The 18,671-nt window shown below is 31.4% G+C and overlaps 1 protein-coding gene across 5 annotated transcripts in view; it reads right to left on the bottom strand.

Moving 5' to 3' along the window:
* The window catches only part of SSBP2 (single stranded DNA binding protein 2), a 360,390-nt gene that overhangs the window by 37,215 nt on the left and 304,504 nt on the right, over positions 1 to 18,671 (bottom strand). For 3 of the 5 annotated variants that reach the window (XM_079145559.1, XM_079145558.1, XM_079145556.1), the window contains 3 exons: positions 13,111 to 13,177; positions 12,334 to 12,404; positions 3,212 to 3,303 (listed from right to left, as the gene is read on the bottom strand). In XM_079145559.1, coding sequence (XP_079001685.1) covers positions 3,212 to 3,303; positions 12,334 to 12,404; positions 13,111 to 13,177 — 230 coding nt within the window. The remainder of the gene's footprint in view (positions 1 to 3,211; positions 3,304 to 12,333; positions 12,405 to 13,110; positions 13,178 to 18,671) is intronic. The other 2 variants (XM_079145557.1, XM_079145560.1) reach the window with 1 other exon arrangement.

Here is an 18,671-nt window from a genome sequence, read left to right as displayed (position 1 = left end):
GGACTTGGTTAAAGTCTTGTCCAGAGGGAAAGATGAGGAACACTTATATTGTCTCAGGAAGTTGTTGCCTTTTAAGATGATGATGAGAAGGAAGAGGAGGAGGAAGAATTTATGATTAATTACTGTAACACTTTAGAAAGATGATTTTACATATAAGATTCAATGTCCTAATGGGCAGAAAATAAGGTAAAATGTACTATGTGTATTGATCAAGTAAAACATTTTGGTAGTAAGACCTAACCTCATGATTTGTTTAATGTTAGATAAAAATTCAGTAAAAAGAAAAAAAAAAAAAACCTGGGAAATATCCATCTTAATACAACATAAAAAAAAATCATATCCAAATCATGGAAAAAATTATATATAATTGATATATAATGACCTCATAATTTTAAAATATTATGACTAAATAAGTGCTATATAAATAAGATGCATTTAATATATTTTATATTATATTAAAATATGTCTAATGTTAAAATAATATGTTAAATGTCAAAATGATTACTTTCATTAATTTAATTAAATGTTATACTGTTATAAATAAAATCTTTTATGTATTTTAAGTGAATGATTCTTATCTATTTCCAGCACATTATGTATTTTATATTAAACTTTACTTCAATATTTTAAAAGATTATGTATTGATAATTTATATAAAAATGTAAATTTCACAAATATGCTTCATACAGTGGGGATATAATGAGTAGTTCTAATAGAGCAATTACTTAAACTCAGTAATTTCCGCTCCTTTTGAGAGTCATCAGAATTATCAAGAATGAATTATTTTGAACGAAAATTTCTATATAGGTATAGTTTGAAGTAGAATAGGGCTAGCTTGTTAGAAGTATTTTAATACTGAATCTTAAATTCTTTGGAAATCTGTGAAAATGTCATTTTTAACTTGGAAATGTACCACTATGTTTTCTTTAAAAAAAATCTATAATGCATTTGAAAACATCTATATTTTGGTCGCAGTGTATAAATTCTACTTTGATTTACTTAAATTAATATTTGGCTTTTACTTCTAGAGCTATAGCACTATTTGTAGAAACACTGAAAATAAGCTTTTAACTTTAAAGGACACTTTGTACAATTTATCCTGAGTTTAGATCATGGAAATGTAAATATCATATCAAAGTAACTATTTTTTTTGGAGGTAGTAATCCAACAAAGTTATCAAAATTTTATTCTAAATGCTATATTCTGTAATAAAGGGATATATTTGTCAATTAGAGTACATTATTTAATTTCTTTAGTGGTCAAAGTTGGGTACTTTCACTGTTATTTTATTATCATGGAAAAAGGAAAGAATGACAAGCTAAAGAAAAATCACCCAGATATTCTCTGGCAGGTTTCTCCTGACACCCAACTCACCAATATTTTAAGAAGTTAAGTAGTTTGAAGACACAGTTAAGGAAACACCAGTCTTTTCTTTCATTTTTTTAAGTAACTCAACATTTTAAAAAGATGACAGGAAGACAGCCATAAATACCAGTTAGGAAAACTTGTTTGCCATTACCCAGACTTACTTCATTTTGAAGAAAATAAATAACAAAGTGAATTTCAATTAAGCTTTCTCTTTTAAGTGCAATGGAAGTAAAATGTATTATAGTTTTTATATCTCTTTAAACTCATTTTATTTTGTTGGGACCATATCAATAAAATAATTATTCTCTCCAATTGGAATTTCCATACTGGAGATTTTAATATAATAAAATATTTTTAGACCTCATAGTCTAGGGACTTAAATGTACTCATAAGTACACCCTTAACTGTATCTGTGAGAAAGGAACTAGATAATTTTAAGCAGCTATTTGAGTCTCTGAACGGCCACATGAAAATAAAACTTTTTCTCTGTACTAACAAAAACAGGTTAAACTAAAGTTGGCAGTGTACATAATAATATTAGATAATTCAGGGTTGATCAGAATATTCAAAATAATACTCTTAAAAATCTACTGCATTTTAAAATGAGAATCTCAGGTAGGTCATTTTTATATATTTCTCCATCCTTTTGTTCAAGAGTTTAAGCTTTTGAGAACACCTGAAATATCATTCACTCCCTTTTGTAGTGACCATTAATGAAAGCTTTTAAGGAATTCAAGAAGAGTTAGACTTCCTATCTATCTGTTTTTATTTTAAAAGTGAAACGATATGGGAAAATATGACATACTCCCCCCACCCTGTACTGTTAGTCTTGAGTCTGGCTGGTATTCACCTATTAATCTATTTTCAATTTTAGCAAAATCAAATTTCTGTAAATGATTCTAGAAACATAAAAGAACACTAGATATATCAAAAGTGCATGTTTCTTCTATACCAGTAAATGATGGCAGAGTTGTTCAATTTGATATGTAAGTAACGAGAACATGGACTGATGGAAAATATATTCGAGGAGACACCAACTACACAAAACATTTCAATTATTTCTAGTTTAAACTCTTTAATTATTTAGGTCACATCATGAAATTAATCCTTTGGTAAAGAAAGTCACTAGTAAACACCTGATGTATATAGGGACTTTGGCGGCAAGATGAAGAGTGAAAAATAAATAAAAATTAACTAACAAACTACATTATAACTACATTATATTTGGCTGATAGAAATAAATTCCTCCAGTTGGAAAAGTCTTCTTAGTTTAAAAAGAAAAAAAGAACTTTAATGTACTCTGTACTGAAATGCGTCTTGAATTTTCAAAAGAAAATTCATCCTATGCCCTGGAAAGTTCTTTAATATAGAAAATATTACCAGAGGGAATGCTTCTTGTATTAAGAGTAAGTCCCAACAAAGCAAAAGTAAAGACACATAAATATCTGTAAGAGTTAAAAACTTCACTCTTAGTAATCATTATTTATTTGTTAAAATGGGGTAAGCAATATTCAATTATCTACTTTTGTATAGTCAAAGTCCTGGTGTTGGCATCTCTTCATACTTTTGTATAGATTCTACAAGGAAACTGCAAAAAGGAACAGGCTAAAAGTTGTTATTTATGGCATCTGAAAATGGAGGGGAGTAAAAACTAACAGATTCAAGGTAAGAAAAAAAAAAAGAGATTATGTTGTGAAAATTGAAGCACACACAGATCATGTTTACTTCATTTTTGTACTACACTAACACTAAAGTGCTCAAATTACTTTACAAACCAGTGTCATGTTAGAAGACAGAAAAATAGAAGACTTTACTAAACAGAAAAATAGAGTGTTTTGCTTACATGTTCATTCCAGGCATTCCGGGACCACCTAAAGCATTCAGTGGGGGTCTCATTGCACCTCCATAGTTCTGTAATGATAACCAAGGGTCAGACTACCACAAAACAAAAAAACAAAACCAAAGAGGAGGGGGGAAAGAAAGGAGAGCAGGTTAATGATTTCCCTACATAACTTCTGACTGGATAAGGCCTGTGTAATTCATTCTTTGTAGAGTCCACTCTTGTACTTTTGCTTCTATTTTAACAATTACTTTGGTTTGTGTTTTTTAAAAACTATATGAATATGGAAGATCACTGGAGCATATTAAGTGATTAGGGTAAAGTTACAATAATAGTCAACACTTTATTAATTTCCTAGTATCTCTACCTTAGTGAAATTTTTAAATTAAAATCTTTCATAAATCTAAAATTCTGTTTTTAGAGAAAAAATTTATTCAACAGGTTTGAAATTTTCAGACCCAAAACAATTACATGCAGTGTGAAAAAAAAAATCAGAAAAATAACTCAAGGAAGTTGAATATAAACTTCTGTTCACAAAATAACATATCCAACATGGAAAAGGACTAATATTTATGAATATACAAAACATAGAAAACTATTCTCAAAATATGCATGTATGAATTATATGTCTTGATAAACTTTAGTTAATATCTATTACATGCATTCAAATTATGAAACCCATTGTAATGTTTTAACATGCATTTCATATTAGCTTAGTTTAGTTGCACAGGTGCCAAAAGGTTAATTTTATCATTATATGTTTTATATTTTGATGCTATCAATGACTTTCACACTTAGCTTTCTGATACTACTATTCTTATTCCACCTATTCTTTTGAGTAATCTTTTTCAATATCTTCTGGTTCCTTTTATTTTGTTAACTCTTTAAGTGTTGCTTTTCCCTAAATTCTAGCTGCAGTATTTTTTTCAATAAACATATTTATAGGTTATCTTATCTGCTATTATTTGTTCAACAACTATTTATATATTAGGAATTCCAAATCTTTGTATTTATCATGATCTCTTGCTCAGCTCCTAGATAACCCATACAGTGAACTTCATAAGGACTATCTGCATCTGGATATCACCTTATGCTCAACTTATCTAAAAGTAAACTCAATTTTACCTTATCATGATGAAGTTCTTTACATTGCCTTCCTTAGTTCTGTGGTATCATCTTCTACAATTGTCTAGGCTAAGAATTTTTAGGAGCTCCCTGATGTCTCTTTTCTCTCAATTCCCATATTTAGTCAGTTATCGAAGTTTACTGATTCTACCTATGAAATAGCTCTTGAGATAGTACTTTCCTCCTATCAGTAATCTTTGTCATGTACTGAGACTATTGTACCTATCTTAATTGGTCTCTCTGATTTACTCTCTTACGTTTCCAATCTATTCTCCACACTCCCTCAAGAGTTATCTTTCTAAAACTTAGTATTATTCATGTCACTAAAAAGTTATGATGACCTAGACTACCTATCAAATAAATCTAAACCCCTCAGCATGGCTCTCTATGGTTATTCACAGCTCCGTCCCAGTCTATCTTTCCGTCTTCATTTCCTATAATTTTCATTTTAATTTCCTATTCCTAACCATATTCTCCAGCCTACCAGATTTCTTGAAGTTTTAAAACACTCATTTCTATACTCATCTTAATTCATTTTCCTTGATTTTTTTTTAGTAGGTGTTAATGACAAGGAAATAAATCAATGAGGGAAGGTCCATAAACTTCAGTGAAAAAGACATACTTAATAAATGAAATTACCTAATTGCATTCTATTCTCATCGTGTATTAGATTTTATTCAAAGTAATCTTATTTAAACATCTCAATTGTGGGTTATGAGACAGTGGAATGGGTTCCATCTACACTTGAGCCATTGGTTAAAAGGATAGCTATTTCCCTTAACATGTGGAGCAAACACAGTGATAGCAGCAGCAGTTTTAGCAAGAGCTTCCTGAGAAAAAAGTTAGTCACTGGAAACAAAATATGAACAGTAAAGTAAACTAGAAATGTTCTACAAGGAAAGCAACCCCTTATTTTTTGGTCTCAGGGGAATCTGTGTTTAATTTTATCAAGGAAAACATTAACTTTCCTTATAGTTCTGGACAAAAAAATAACCCTAAACACAATGGTTTAAATCTTCTGCTAGAGGTTGATGTCCTCTGTCACTCTTTTTTTTTTTTTTTTCATTTTTAAATTCTTCTTTATTTTACTTTTTAAATTTTAACTAGATGTAAAATAGCACTGCAAAATAGTCATAATTTCCGTGAGAAAAAAATCTCTCTATACAAATGGTAAGTTAATTTTTCAATGGTTTAATATTTTAGGCAAACTATTTGGTGCAAAAATTAAATTACGTAGCAAGAACTACTTACTTCAAAGAAATTTTAATAATATGATCATAATAGAACTTGCATCGTTAAACTAAGCTATCTTTAAGCTATGCTAATCCTTAGATGTAAGTTCTTGATTTTCATAAGTCATGGAATCTTGATGAATTTGTACAAGAGATACATGCAACTTATGACTTTTTTAGATACTAATATTAAATGAGATATATAACTTCACTATCATTAATTTTAAAAAATCAGAGAATTCAGAATATAGAGCACATATTGCCTAATCATATATTATATATTTTAAAGAAGTTCTTAGGAAATAGACTGTCTTTTTTTAATAATTTTTTTCTTTTTTTTATTAAAAATCATAAATTTACATAGGGCAATGTTGTTTGATTCATTCTGTTATTTTTTTCCCTTCCCCCCCACCTCTCCCACCCCTCTTTTCCCTCTATACAGTCCTTCCTTCCTCCATTCTTACCACCCTCCTTATCCCTAACCCTAAACCTAACCCTAACACTAACCCCTCCTACCCCCCATTATATGTCCTCATCCGCTTATCAGCGAGATCATTTGTCCTTTAGTTTTTTGAGATTGGCTTATCTCACTTAGCATGATATCCTCCAATTTCATCCATTTGCCTGCAAATGCCATAATTTTATCATTCTTCATGGCAGAGTAATATTCCATTGTATATATATGCCACAGTTTCTTTATCCATTCATCAACTGAAGGGCATCTAGGTTGGTTCCACAATCTGGCTATGGTGAACTGAGCAGCAATGAACATTGATGTGGCTGTATCTCTGTAGTATGCTGATTTTAAGTCCTTTGGGTATAGGCCAAGGAGTGGGATAGCTGGGTCAAATGGTGGTTCCATTCCAAGCTTTCTGAGGGATCTCCATACTGCTTTCCAGAGTGGCTGCACTAATTTGCAACCCCACCAGCAATGTATGAGTGTACCTTTTTCCCCACATCCTCGCCAACAACTATTGTTGCTGTGTTCTTGATAATCGCCATTCTAATTGGGGTGAGATGAAATCTTAGGGTAGTTTTGATTTGCATTTCTCTTATTACTAGAGATGTTGAACATTTTTTCATATATCTGTTGATTGCTTGTAGTTCTTCTGTGAAGTGTCTGTTCATTTCCTTAGCCCATTTGTTGATTGGATTATTTGTATTCTTGGTGTAGAGCTTTTTGAGTTCTTTATAGATTCTGGAAATTAGTGCTCTATCTGAAGTATGAGTGGCAAAGATATTCTCCCACTCTGTAGGCTCTCTCTTCACATTACTGATAGTTTCCTTTGCTGAGAGAAAGCTTTTTAGTTTGAATCTATCCCAGTTGTTGATTCTTGCTTTTATTTCTTGTGCTATGGGAGTCCTGTTAAGGAAGTCTGATCCTAAGCCAACAAGTTGAAGGTTTGGACCTACTTTTTCTTCTATAAGATGCAGGGTCTCTGGTCTGATTCCGAGGTCCTTGATCCATTTGAGTTGAGTTTTGTGCAGGGTGAGAGATAGGGGTTTAATTTCATTCTGTTGCATGTGTTTTTCCAGTTTTCCCAGCACCATTTGTTGAAGAGGCTATCTTTTCTCCATTGCATATTTTTGGCACCTTTGTGTAGTATGAGAAAATTGTATTTATTTGGGTTTGTGTCCATGTCCTCTATTCTGTACCATTGATCTACCTGTCTATTTTGGTACCAATACCATGCTGTTTTTGTTACTATTGCTCTGCAATAGAGTTGAAGATCTGGTATTGCGATACCCCCTGCTTCGCTCTTTCTACTGAGGATTGCTTTAGCTATTCTGGGTTTCTTATTCTTCCAGATGAATTTCATAATATGCCACAAAGCTACTGTTAGCAAATACAAGAAGATAGAGATACTACCTTGTACTCTATCAGATCATAATGGATTGAAATTAGAAATAAATGACAGAATAAAAAACAGAAACTTCTCCAATACTTGGAGATTAAATAATACACTATTATATGATGAATGGATAACAGAAGACATCAGGAGGGAAATTAAAAAAATTCTTTGAAGTAAACGAGAACAAAGACACATCATATCAAAACCTATGGGACACTATGAAAGCAGTACTTAGAGGAAGATTTATTTCATCTGGCGCATTCAACAAAAGAAGTAGAAATCAACAAATAAACGACTTAACACTACAGCTCAAAGCCCTAGAAAAAGAAGAGCAGACCAACACCAAAAGTAGTAGAAGACAGGAAATAGTTAAAATCAGAGCCGAAATCAACGAAATTGAAACAAAAGAAACAATCGGAAAAATTAACAAAATAAATAGTTGGTTCTTTGAAAAAATAAACAAAATTGATAAACCCTTAGCCACGCTAACAAAGAGAAAGAGGGAGAAAACTCAAATTACTAAAATTCGGAATGAACAAGGAAATATCACAACAGACACGAGTGAAATACAAAACCTAATTAGAAGCTATTTTGAAAATCTATACTCCAACAAAACAGAAAACCTTGAAGACATCAACAAGTTGCTAGAGACATATGAATTACCTCTGTCACTCTTTTGTTTATGTGTTATCTTAGGCCAAGTATTTTCCAAATGATCTCCCATCCTTAATTTCCTTATCTGCAAAGTGATAATATCATCTTCCTTATAGATTTGATGGAGAATAAAATGAAATATAAAGTACCTGTCATAATGCTTGATGAATTAAAAGCTTCATGGAACTTGGTACTCAAAAACTGTAGCTGTTCTTATGACTGCTAATAAAACTGAAATGAGCCTTCTTTTCATCAGCTTACCATGAGTCCTTAACTCTAACAGAATTACTAGCTTGTTTATGAGTGACTTCTTGGATTATTACATAAAGAGTATGTACATTTCTTTTTTAGCCTTTTTCTATTATGTCACAGTTTTTCTAGATCTATCTACATATCCTGCTAGATATAAGTAACCTGAAGGCAGAGTATCTGTTTTTCTCATCTTTGTATACTCAATGAATAAGTATGATGTTTGGCACATAGAAGACCTTCAAAATATTAATAAAACTGAGTTGTCACAGGAAATGAGTAAGAAATCATTCAATAGAGTACACACTTCATAGATTTATAAAATATTTTTTATTTTGTGAAAAATATAAAGCAAAGAGAAATCAAGAAGAAAAGAAAGAATAACAACTGGCTTTCTAAGTGGTATCAACAAAGGCAGAATGGGAAGAGCTAATTTAGAAGCCCTGAATTTTAAAGCTGATGGCAACTATACAATTCCATCTGTTTAATCCCTCTTCCAAAGCAATGTTCCCGACAAAATGGCTGTTCAGATTCTGCTTAGAAAGTTTATAAAAAGTCTTTCCATGATTGGACAGTTTAATTTCTAGGAAATTTTTTCCCTGTAAGGAGTTGAATTCTATCGACTATGATAGATTTGAAAATACAGAGCCAGTTTACTCTCTCTTCATATGACAGCCCATCATATACTTTCATCTCACCATTTCTCCATCCCAAGTATTTGATTTCGAATCCTACTTGAATTAACTTATTTATACTTCAGATTTCTAGAGGAACTAGATATAGTTGGGTAATTTTAGTGAGTTTTTCTATTTAATCATATGACTAAGCTTAAAAAGGCAGGTTAGCTAGGTATATCTTATTACAAAATCAAGTAAAAAATGATTTCAATACAGTTTTAGAAGAGATATTTTTCTTCATTAAGTAAATAATTTTGCTTTTCTATTGAAAGAATATTGATACCAATGTAACAATCATGTACTGTTACTATACTCAGATCTAAAATAGATTGAGGAACAGGGAAATATGCCTGAATTTGGGGCAAACTTTTATTTCTTCATCCAAGCAAAAAGTGTTCATTACCTACTTACCATGTTCTATGTGTGCAATTTGCCTAAATCAGCATTATTCAAGAATCACTAGGACTTCAATTAGGATTTCAATTGTTCTAATAAATAACTATAGTCCCCTTTCACCAGATTGATCTAAACATTATGGAAGTAATATTTATGAAAAGAATGGGCGATTTTTGTTTGTATTGTAAAGCTAGAGGCAAAGTGCCAGAGATTGTTTCTATAATACAGCTACATAAAGGCAGACACTCTGTTCTTGGGTGATATCTACATGTCTGCTGTTACAGTTATTGTCCCCTTATCTCTCAAGAAACACAGCTAACATCACAAATTTCACAGTCTGTAATGTGCATAATTTACATGGCAGGTGTTATGAAGTAAATATGTTACAAGATTCCTCCCATTCAAATGATTCGACTTGACTTTTTTCTTTTTGAGGCATTTATATGAATGTGATTCATGTTTTTAAGTGTATGATTAATAAAAATAAATATCTGACTATACAAGTAATTTCCTTTAACCCTTTTACTTTTGTAATGTGATTTTAAAAAGTCATTGTAGGAATCTCTGATGTCTGAGGTAAACTGATACCAAAGTACTTTATTTCTCTCATACAGAAATAGACAGCAAGAATACTACTAATCCAAATGGGAGAAATAAACTGCTGTCTTTGATTTTAAAACTGCAAAGAAAGTATTCAAATTTACATACTAAAATTAGTTATTAAAACTCATCAATAAGAAGATTACTCACCAGAAATGGGTTTTTATTATCTACTGCAATTTACTTATAATGTAAAACATACAGCTATTTATAACATAATGCATAAAGACCAGTAAACATTTTATATCTGCATTTTCAAATGAGATTTAAGTTTTTACGTAGCTTACATAATCACTTGTACATCTCTCCAAACAGTGCAAAGGTGACTCAAATTCAAATTTTAAGAGTATTAAAAACTAATGATAATAATAGTCTGGGAATGCCAAAAGCTTGAAAAGCAGCTAGCTGAAAAAATAGATGAACAGAATGAAGAATGATAATAATATTAAAGACAAGAAGTTTATGATGCATATTTTCAATGTATCAATTAAGAAAATCTCTTGGAAAAAGAATTCCTTAAGTTCTATATAGATACATTGGTTGGCATAATTTTAAAGACTAAAAGTATCTTTTGTCAATGAAATATCCTATAGTTCTTATAAATTCTAACTGCTATAGTAGTCTAACAATGACTAGTTAACGTAAACCATCATTTCTAACATGAGGAGAAACAGGAATAAATAATTTAAACCTCTAAGTGAAAGTTTTATAAAACCTTTAAAAAATACGTAGGTAAGAACTGATCCAGATGAAACTGGTTCCTTCTGGTTTGGGGGCTGTCACATATATTTACAGAGTGAGTTTTATTTTTCCATGTAATATGGCATCTTTGAGAAATTTGTGTGTAGCTTTTTTTGATTCATTGTTCACAAATGGGGTACAACTATTGTCTCTCTGGTTGTACATGAAGTAGAGTCATACCATTTGCATAATCATACATGTACATAGGGTAATGATGTTTGTCTCATTCTATTATCTTTCCTTCCCCTTGCTTTCTCCCCACCCCTCCTTTCCCTCTACACAATCCATCCTTCTTCCATTTTTCCCCTACCTCTTCCCTCACCCCCTGTTATGTATCATCATCCACTTATCAGAGAAATCATTTGGCCTTTTGTTTTTTGGGATTGGATTATTTCACCTAGCATGATATTCTCCAACTCCATCCATTTACCTGAAAATGCCATAATTTTATTCTTCTTTATGGCTGAGTAATATTCCATTGTGTATATATGCCACATTTTCTTTATCCATTCATCTATTGAAGGGCATCTAGGTTGGTTCCACAATCTAGCTATTGTGAATTGAACTGCTATAAACATTGATGTAGCTGCGTCACTATAGTATGCTGATTTTAAGTCCCTTGGGTATGTTTATATTATTGTTGTTCAGGAACTCCAGTCTTAGTCACACTATCTGGGTTTTGGGCTCTTAATTCTTTGACTCAATTTAATTCTTTAAAAGCAGACACAATGAAGCAAGTTCCTAAAACTGTCATTTATAATATTTGTAAAAGCTAGCTTTATAACATGCTAACTACTGACCCATGAGATAGACATTTAAAAGTCTAAATTGTGGACTCATGTCTTTAAAATATAAGATTATAAAATTAATTTCTACCCCAAGAAAATTTTCCAAGACAATACAAGGGTGTTTTAGCTAAAATAAACAATATTGTGAAACATACTTAACATGTTACCCACAGTTAGGACAGGTTTAACCTCAGTGTTGTGTTCAATTTCATTTGGGAAGTTTTGATAGAGCAGTCAAGTAACATCTGATATTATAACAATAGTATTATCCTTGTTTACACACTATACTGTTTCTTTCTAAATAGTTTTCTATTGTTTTCCTATTCTATAAAGAAATATGGTTGTATATAATAAGTTGTTAATTACATTCTTTAAAAGATTTTATATTTTACATTTATTCCATTTAATATATTCATTTAACTGGGTTTTATTTAACTCAATCATGCTAAGCAAAAAGGTACTAGTTATCTTTTTATAATAATAACTATAATGTATTTCTATGCAATATATTTTCCCATATAAACTAAAGACACATATGATAGCATCCTGCTAAATAGTTTGTTGTTAGATCAATGTTGAAATATCACAAATATCATATCCTCAACAGCCTGACAACTGTGCATATGAAGACTTGTGTGTGTACATGTGCTGAGAATTGAGGTTAGAGTCCAATGCATGCTCTATTCTACACGATCAGCCCCAATGTTTATAATAACTTTAATGCATGTACTAAAAACTAGCAAATAACAGTTTGTTATATGAGATTAAGGCAAAACGCGGAGCATCTAGTTTTCTGCACTAATTATTTACCTGTGGTCCTAAGGGCACCATTCCTCTTGGAGGAGTCATTCTCTGCATTGGCCCACCCATATTTGGATGTCCTAAAAAAAGTATGAAGATATTAGAAATATAATGGCCATGAGTTCCAAACGGGAGGCTAGCCTCCTTCCTGCTAGGGTAACTACATCTTGTTTACCAAGTGTCTGATGCCATCTTATTTTGGTTTCTGTGGTCACTATCTTACCTCTGACTACCAACTCCTCATAATTTCCCTTAATGTCCTGGCTGAAAATTTCTTCCTATGCTAGGTTGAGTAGAAAGGAATGATTCTCTCTCAGTGTTTGTTCATCTTCCTAAAAATAGTACAGCAGAGCTCTAAATATCTGTGGTACTTAATATCTCTGTGAAAGGACCTGATTATTGGGATTGTTAAACCAATGAAGTCATTATTTAGCATCCTCTTTGCTTCTGCCATATTTCAGGTGGATTAACTTCTCTATCTGAAAAAGGCAGAGGAAATCATAAATGACACAGTAATTTAGCTTCCAGCTTGTTAGAAGTTATGTAAAATGTTTTAGAAGTTATTAGCTAAAATACGGAATTTTGGATATTTATATTTTCTCGTTTTTGTTATCACCACCCTCACTATTGTGCATAACTAAGAGTTAGTTAAAAATGTAAATAATTCAGTCATGTTACCTGTAAAAATGCAACTAGTAAAATTATGGACTGCTTAGTAAAAATTTCATTAACAATAAAGAATTTCTCTTTGGCGCTGTACATCAACTTAACTTCTACTTTAGTTACCTTGTTGTCGCGTCGGGTCCATTCCACTGGGGAGTAACGGCTGACTTCCTGGGACACCTCCAAGTGCCTAGCAATTTAGTAAAACAAAATAAAAATCAATACTGTAAACATTTATAAAATAAGTGCTTATTTCTCATTTAATTACTCTAACTACATAATGCATTTGAGTATTTCTCAAAATTTTTATATTTCACTCTCACATGTAAATTTTATAGTTCCATATACTTAATATTAAGTTCTTGGCTCTAGAAACATTCTCCTTCACCCAATTTTGTGGCAAGCAAAATAGGCATTTTGGGGAAAACAAAAGTCTTCACGAAAACCATTCTATTACTTCCTCAGAAATATAATGTTTTTTCCAATATTTAATTTGCTAAAGGCACTGAAATTACTAATTTGGTTTCTTAAAAGTAAGTTATTTTTACAGAATATTTTACTTATTTGGTGTTTTAATAGAATAGGACTAAAATGCCAACAGGTCAATGAATTTTTTATTTTAGTCACATTTGATCTAAGAAATGATTAAGAAAAATATTTCTATTAAGTTCAAGCAATTTGGTTAGATGGCAAAAGGAAACTAGAACTCAAAAATATTGAGATTAATTAGAATTTTTTAATGCTAGAATACAAAATAGATAAGGTTTGCTTTATGCTGGGATATATACTAAACCGCAAGTTTCTAATAGTTGTCTGAGCTGCATGTAGAAGTGAATTTAGCTACTAGAGAGTTAAATTTGCTGATGCTATGAGTAGCCACACATCACAATGAGAACTTCTATAAAGATTCGCTAACTTAAAACTAGAAAACGTTATTTAGTTAAATATTCAAATATTTCAAGAGAGATTGAACATTAATGAACTTGCATAGCCAGAACAGAACTGTTTCCTTATTATCACTTGCAATGCAGTAGAGAACTGTAATTTCTCAAGCCACTTTTGAAATTCTTTTTAATTTTTTTGTTTACAAGCCCACCCAATACATATCTATTGAGTTCCTATTTTATGAGCTCTCCCCTGCATACTTCTCTAGGCTAATTTTTTGTCACTCCCACACTCACAATGTAATCTCCACCTATACAAATTTCTTTTAAGTTTTCTCATATTCATGTTTTCATCAATAATATCCAATGCCAACCATTAGAAGAAAGAGAAATGCACAAATAAAAAAAAAAAAAAAAGGAAAAGAAAGAAAAACAGACAAAATACAAACTAAACTTAAAAAAATCTCTCCTCTTGCAGTGCTCACAGATCTGAAAGTGGCCAGTGTTGACATCTTTTAGATCTCCGTTTTGGGATCACTTTCTAACAAATTGTCTACTATAGCCCCAAGCCTGGGGTTTATCCTCCTTATATTTGTGTGTGTGTGTGTCTGTGTGAGTTTATCTTTAAAATTTCCAACTTACAGAAAAATTGACTGAACAGTAGATAGAATCACCATATACTTTGGCCCAGTTTCCCAACTGTTAATATTTCATCACATTTGCCTTATCATCACCCTTTTTCTCATTATCCCTCTCTGTCTGGTTCTGTCTATCTACACACACACACACACACACACACACACACACACACACACACAGAGCCATCAGGCATCAAGATCTGGATTATCAGAGTATTCTTGTTAATTGAATGCACCACTTTTAGACCCTCTCAATAAACAATGAGTTTGAAAATCTAAGAATATGTACATGTGCAAGCATATACACATACTCACGTATATCTATGACTAATTTTCTATTTGTGTGTATTATTATGGCACATCTACATGCCATAAGTTCATTAATACAATAAAGTCATCATCTCTAGTTCAAATTAGATACCTCAAGATTATTATAGCCTTCTTCCTTTCTAAATTGTAAATAGGGAACTTGGCTTTCATTATTTTAAATATGTTTTATTTAACTAATCAGTGTATTAATTATTCAATATAACTCACATCCCAACCACAATGGCTACTTCCTATCTCTGGAGAGCTTCTGTGTAGCTCCTGGACTCCCTAGCATGGACGGAATGTACAGACTTTTTATGTGTTCTTAGATGATCTTATACCTCACTTTCAGAGAACTTACATACCACTCTAACTTGTTTTCCTCTCTATTATCTGCAGACTGTGACCTCTGTAAGCATGGTACCCTATCTGTTCCAATTAGTGCAGAATGATAAATAATTATTGAAAGAATAAAAGGAATAAGATTTAGATTGGATAATTTTAGTAATCATTAGTGATACAGTTGTAAGTATAGAACTAACGTCAAAGAATGGAAAAAAAGTAAAAAATTTAATTTTTAGCTGGGTGTGGTGGCTCATGTCTGTAATCCCAGGAACTCAGGGGACTGAGGCTGGAGGATCATACGTTTGAGACCAGCCTCAGCAAGATTTTGTCTGAAAATTAAAAAAAAAAAAAAGGTTGGGTATGTAGCTCAATATTAGAGTGCCCCTGGGTTCAATCCCCAGTATGAGGAGGGGTGTGTGTGGTAGGGGTTTAGAAATTTGGTTCTTTAAAATCACCAAAAGGTGGTAAGAATGGAAACTACACTGAATAGGTATGAAACCAGGAAGATGAACCAAAATCACTATCTCCTCAGAATACATGAGAGTTTCAAGAAAGAAAAGTGGCCAATACCATTAGTAGTTATAAAGAAATGAAGGAAGAGGAAGATTGGAAATACATGACTAATCAACATTTTCTTCAATTGTAAATTTGAAGTTCTTGCTTTTTAAAGTTTCCTCATACTTAAGAATTACACATCTGAACTTTGACAATTTCCAAGTCTCATTATAGACAATGATGTTTTATCACTGGTAATGATTTTCTTCAGAATTTTACTTCTAGTTTATCTTTGAATAGCAGAACAATTGAAAAGTCTTTCTACTCATCATTTAAAAATACAGCATAATGTTATAGAAATCTTGAGCAATGTCAAGTTGTCTTTCAAAACAAATGTCTATCTATAAATTCTATAAATTCTTGAGTCATCAATGTTTGTCTTTTAGAATAAGTCAAATCTCTATCTTTTAAAATACATTTTATCAGTCCTGAGATAACCAGATGACAGCTTTGTTCATCAGTGGGGATAAATGATGTGCTCCTTAAACACTTAATATCAAATAAACTTATATATCATGTGGTTGATATGATTGCTGTATTTGTAACACTTTAAATATAATACATTCAGATTTGCTTAACTAGTTGGAATTTTGGCACATGTTGTTTGTTCTATAAAAGATCTTTGCTTTCATAGAAAAAATAACACTAATTATAACGATATTTAAAAAGAGCAAACAGTATCAATGATAATAGACAGTTGTGAGTCAGTGTATCTGTGCCAGAAAGTATGCTAAATTCCTTATATTTATTATTTTATTCAGTAAATGCTTAATCTTATGAGACTATTACTATCAATCATTTTGGTGATGAAAAATAATTTGTTCATGGCTAAACTATTGATAAGTAAGCAGAATCAAGACTTAAAATCACATCAACATACTCTAAAAGTTCTGAAAGACAAGATGTAAACCCTAGAATTTAAAATAAATGAAATGATAGAAAATTTCACCAAAGCAGAAGTAATTAAATGGAGGACTGCTTGCTCCATAAAAGAATTACGTGGTCTATAAAGGATGCCTCATGATTCCAGTGATAGGATCCTCCAGGAACTTAAGGTCTAGTATATATTTCCTAGACTAAACACTCACTGATGATGGAAACAATAGTGAATTTATCAATGCTTTTAAGACATAATTCATTTAACACATTTGTCTATCACAAGTTTTTAATGGGTCTTCCAATTATATGCTATGATGTAGAATTAGATAATCAAGAAATATTAGAACTAAAAGGGAGTTAAAAATCATCTGAATCTATTCACTCATTTTGTGGTAAGAAAAACAAAGCCCCCAAAGTCACCTACTCAGTCATACATTGCTGAGGTCCCTTGAAAAACACTACCATCATTTTCTTTTTTCTCTAAGAAGACGAGATCAATAGGAAAGATATCAAAATATAGGAACATTATTTAGTGTAGGAAAATGTTTGTTCCTCATATATAGGAACGTTTATATTTTCTTCTTTTTTGTCTGTATTTCAACCACTGCAACTATCATGGTGAATGTAATATCCCTTTGTCACATGCAGCTATTTCAATTTAAATTAACTAATATTAGTAAAGTTAAAAATTCAGGTCATACCAGTCACATTTCAAGTGATTGAACATGCTATTATTGCACTTGACAGTACAGATATAGAACATTCCCGCCATACCAGAAAGTTCTATTGGGTAGTGTTACATTAGAATATCAGCTCCAGAAGAAAGGGTATTTTCATTAATTTAGTCACCGACATATCCCCACATTTGGAATGGTGCCTGGTACATAGTAAACCTCAAAGAACATCTGTTAAGTTTTTCTTTTTCTGTGAGTGATTTTTTTATAGCCAATGAATGAATGGCAATGTATTCTTTGAGTTGGCCTATTTCTAAAAAGGGTATGTCTTTGACCATAAAATGATGAGATATGTTTTGACAAAAGAATTAAATATATCACAAATCTCCATATAAATCAAAATGGGTAAGACTGTATAGGGTTCACTGTCTAAACTTTTCTTGGTGTGGGAATGAGAATGGACATATTATTACTATTACTATTAATATTATTTATTTTGCAGACATTTGAATTTTTTAACTTCCTCTCCTGTATAAAGGTAGAAAATAACTGAAAGAACGTGTGTGTGTGTAATGTATCCCAGGATAAATTAAAAAATCAGTCATGAAGAAAAAATATGCTTTTAATGTGGTCTCATTAGATTTCAAAGTTATTTAAGTATATTAATATAATCATTATATTATATTTCTGTTATTAGGAAATCCTAATAACAGAAAGTGATATTTTGAGCTGGCCAAAGAAACTATGCTTTGAATCATTACTCACTAATTTATATTAAACATGTAAAATGTATTTAATTTTCATTTATTATTATTATTATTATTTTCATACTGGGGATTGAACCTGGTACTTTACCATTGAGATATATCCCCAGTCCTTTTCATTTTGAGACAGAGTCTTATTAAGTTGTTGAGGCTGACTTTGAACTTGCAATCCTCCTACCTCAGCCTCCCAAGTCACTGGGATTATAGGTATGTGCCACCATGCCTGGATTCATATTTAATTTTTAAAATTAGAAATTCCCTAATAGATTAGAATGATAAGATTAATATTATTTATTCCATAGAACAGATTTCTCTTTATGCCACTGAAGTATTTATTTAATACTGATATCACTAAATGAAAGTTAAAATTCTACCTGCAAAATTTTTCTAAAAATAGAAAACTACTGGTAAAGGACATGTGAAGTAGTGCTTATCTTAAATAATAGAACATGGAATGAAGAATAAGTATGCATTTTGTTTGAAATGTAGGTCTTGGTTACATGAGACAGTAAATTTATTTTCAGGGTATGAGTAAGCAGTCAAGCAACGTTTTTTTCTATTCAAATGCATGCTGATATTTCCCCTATCTGAAAAATCAGTCTTTTTAATATCTGCTTATCCTTAGCATCCATTGTA

Source organism: Sciurus vulgaris, assembly GCF_902686455.1.
Source record: "Sciurus vulgaris genome assembly, chromosome: 6".
Classification (NCBI taxonomy): domain Eukaryota; kingdom Metazoa; phylum Chordata; class Mammalia; order Rodentia; family Sciuridae; genus Sciurus; species Sciurus vulgaris.
Note: the sequence above shows the minus strand (reverse complement) of the source record. Positions and strands in the feature narration are given on the sequence as shown.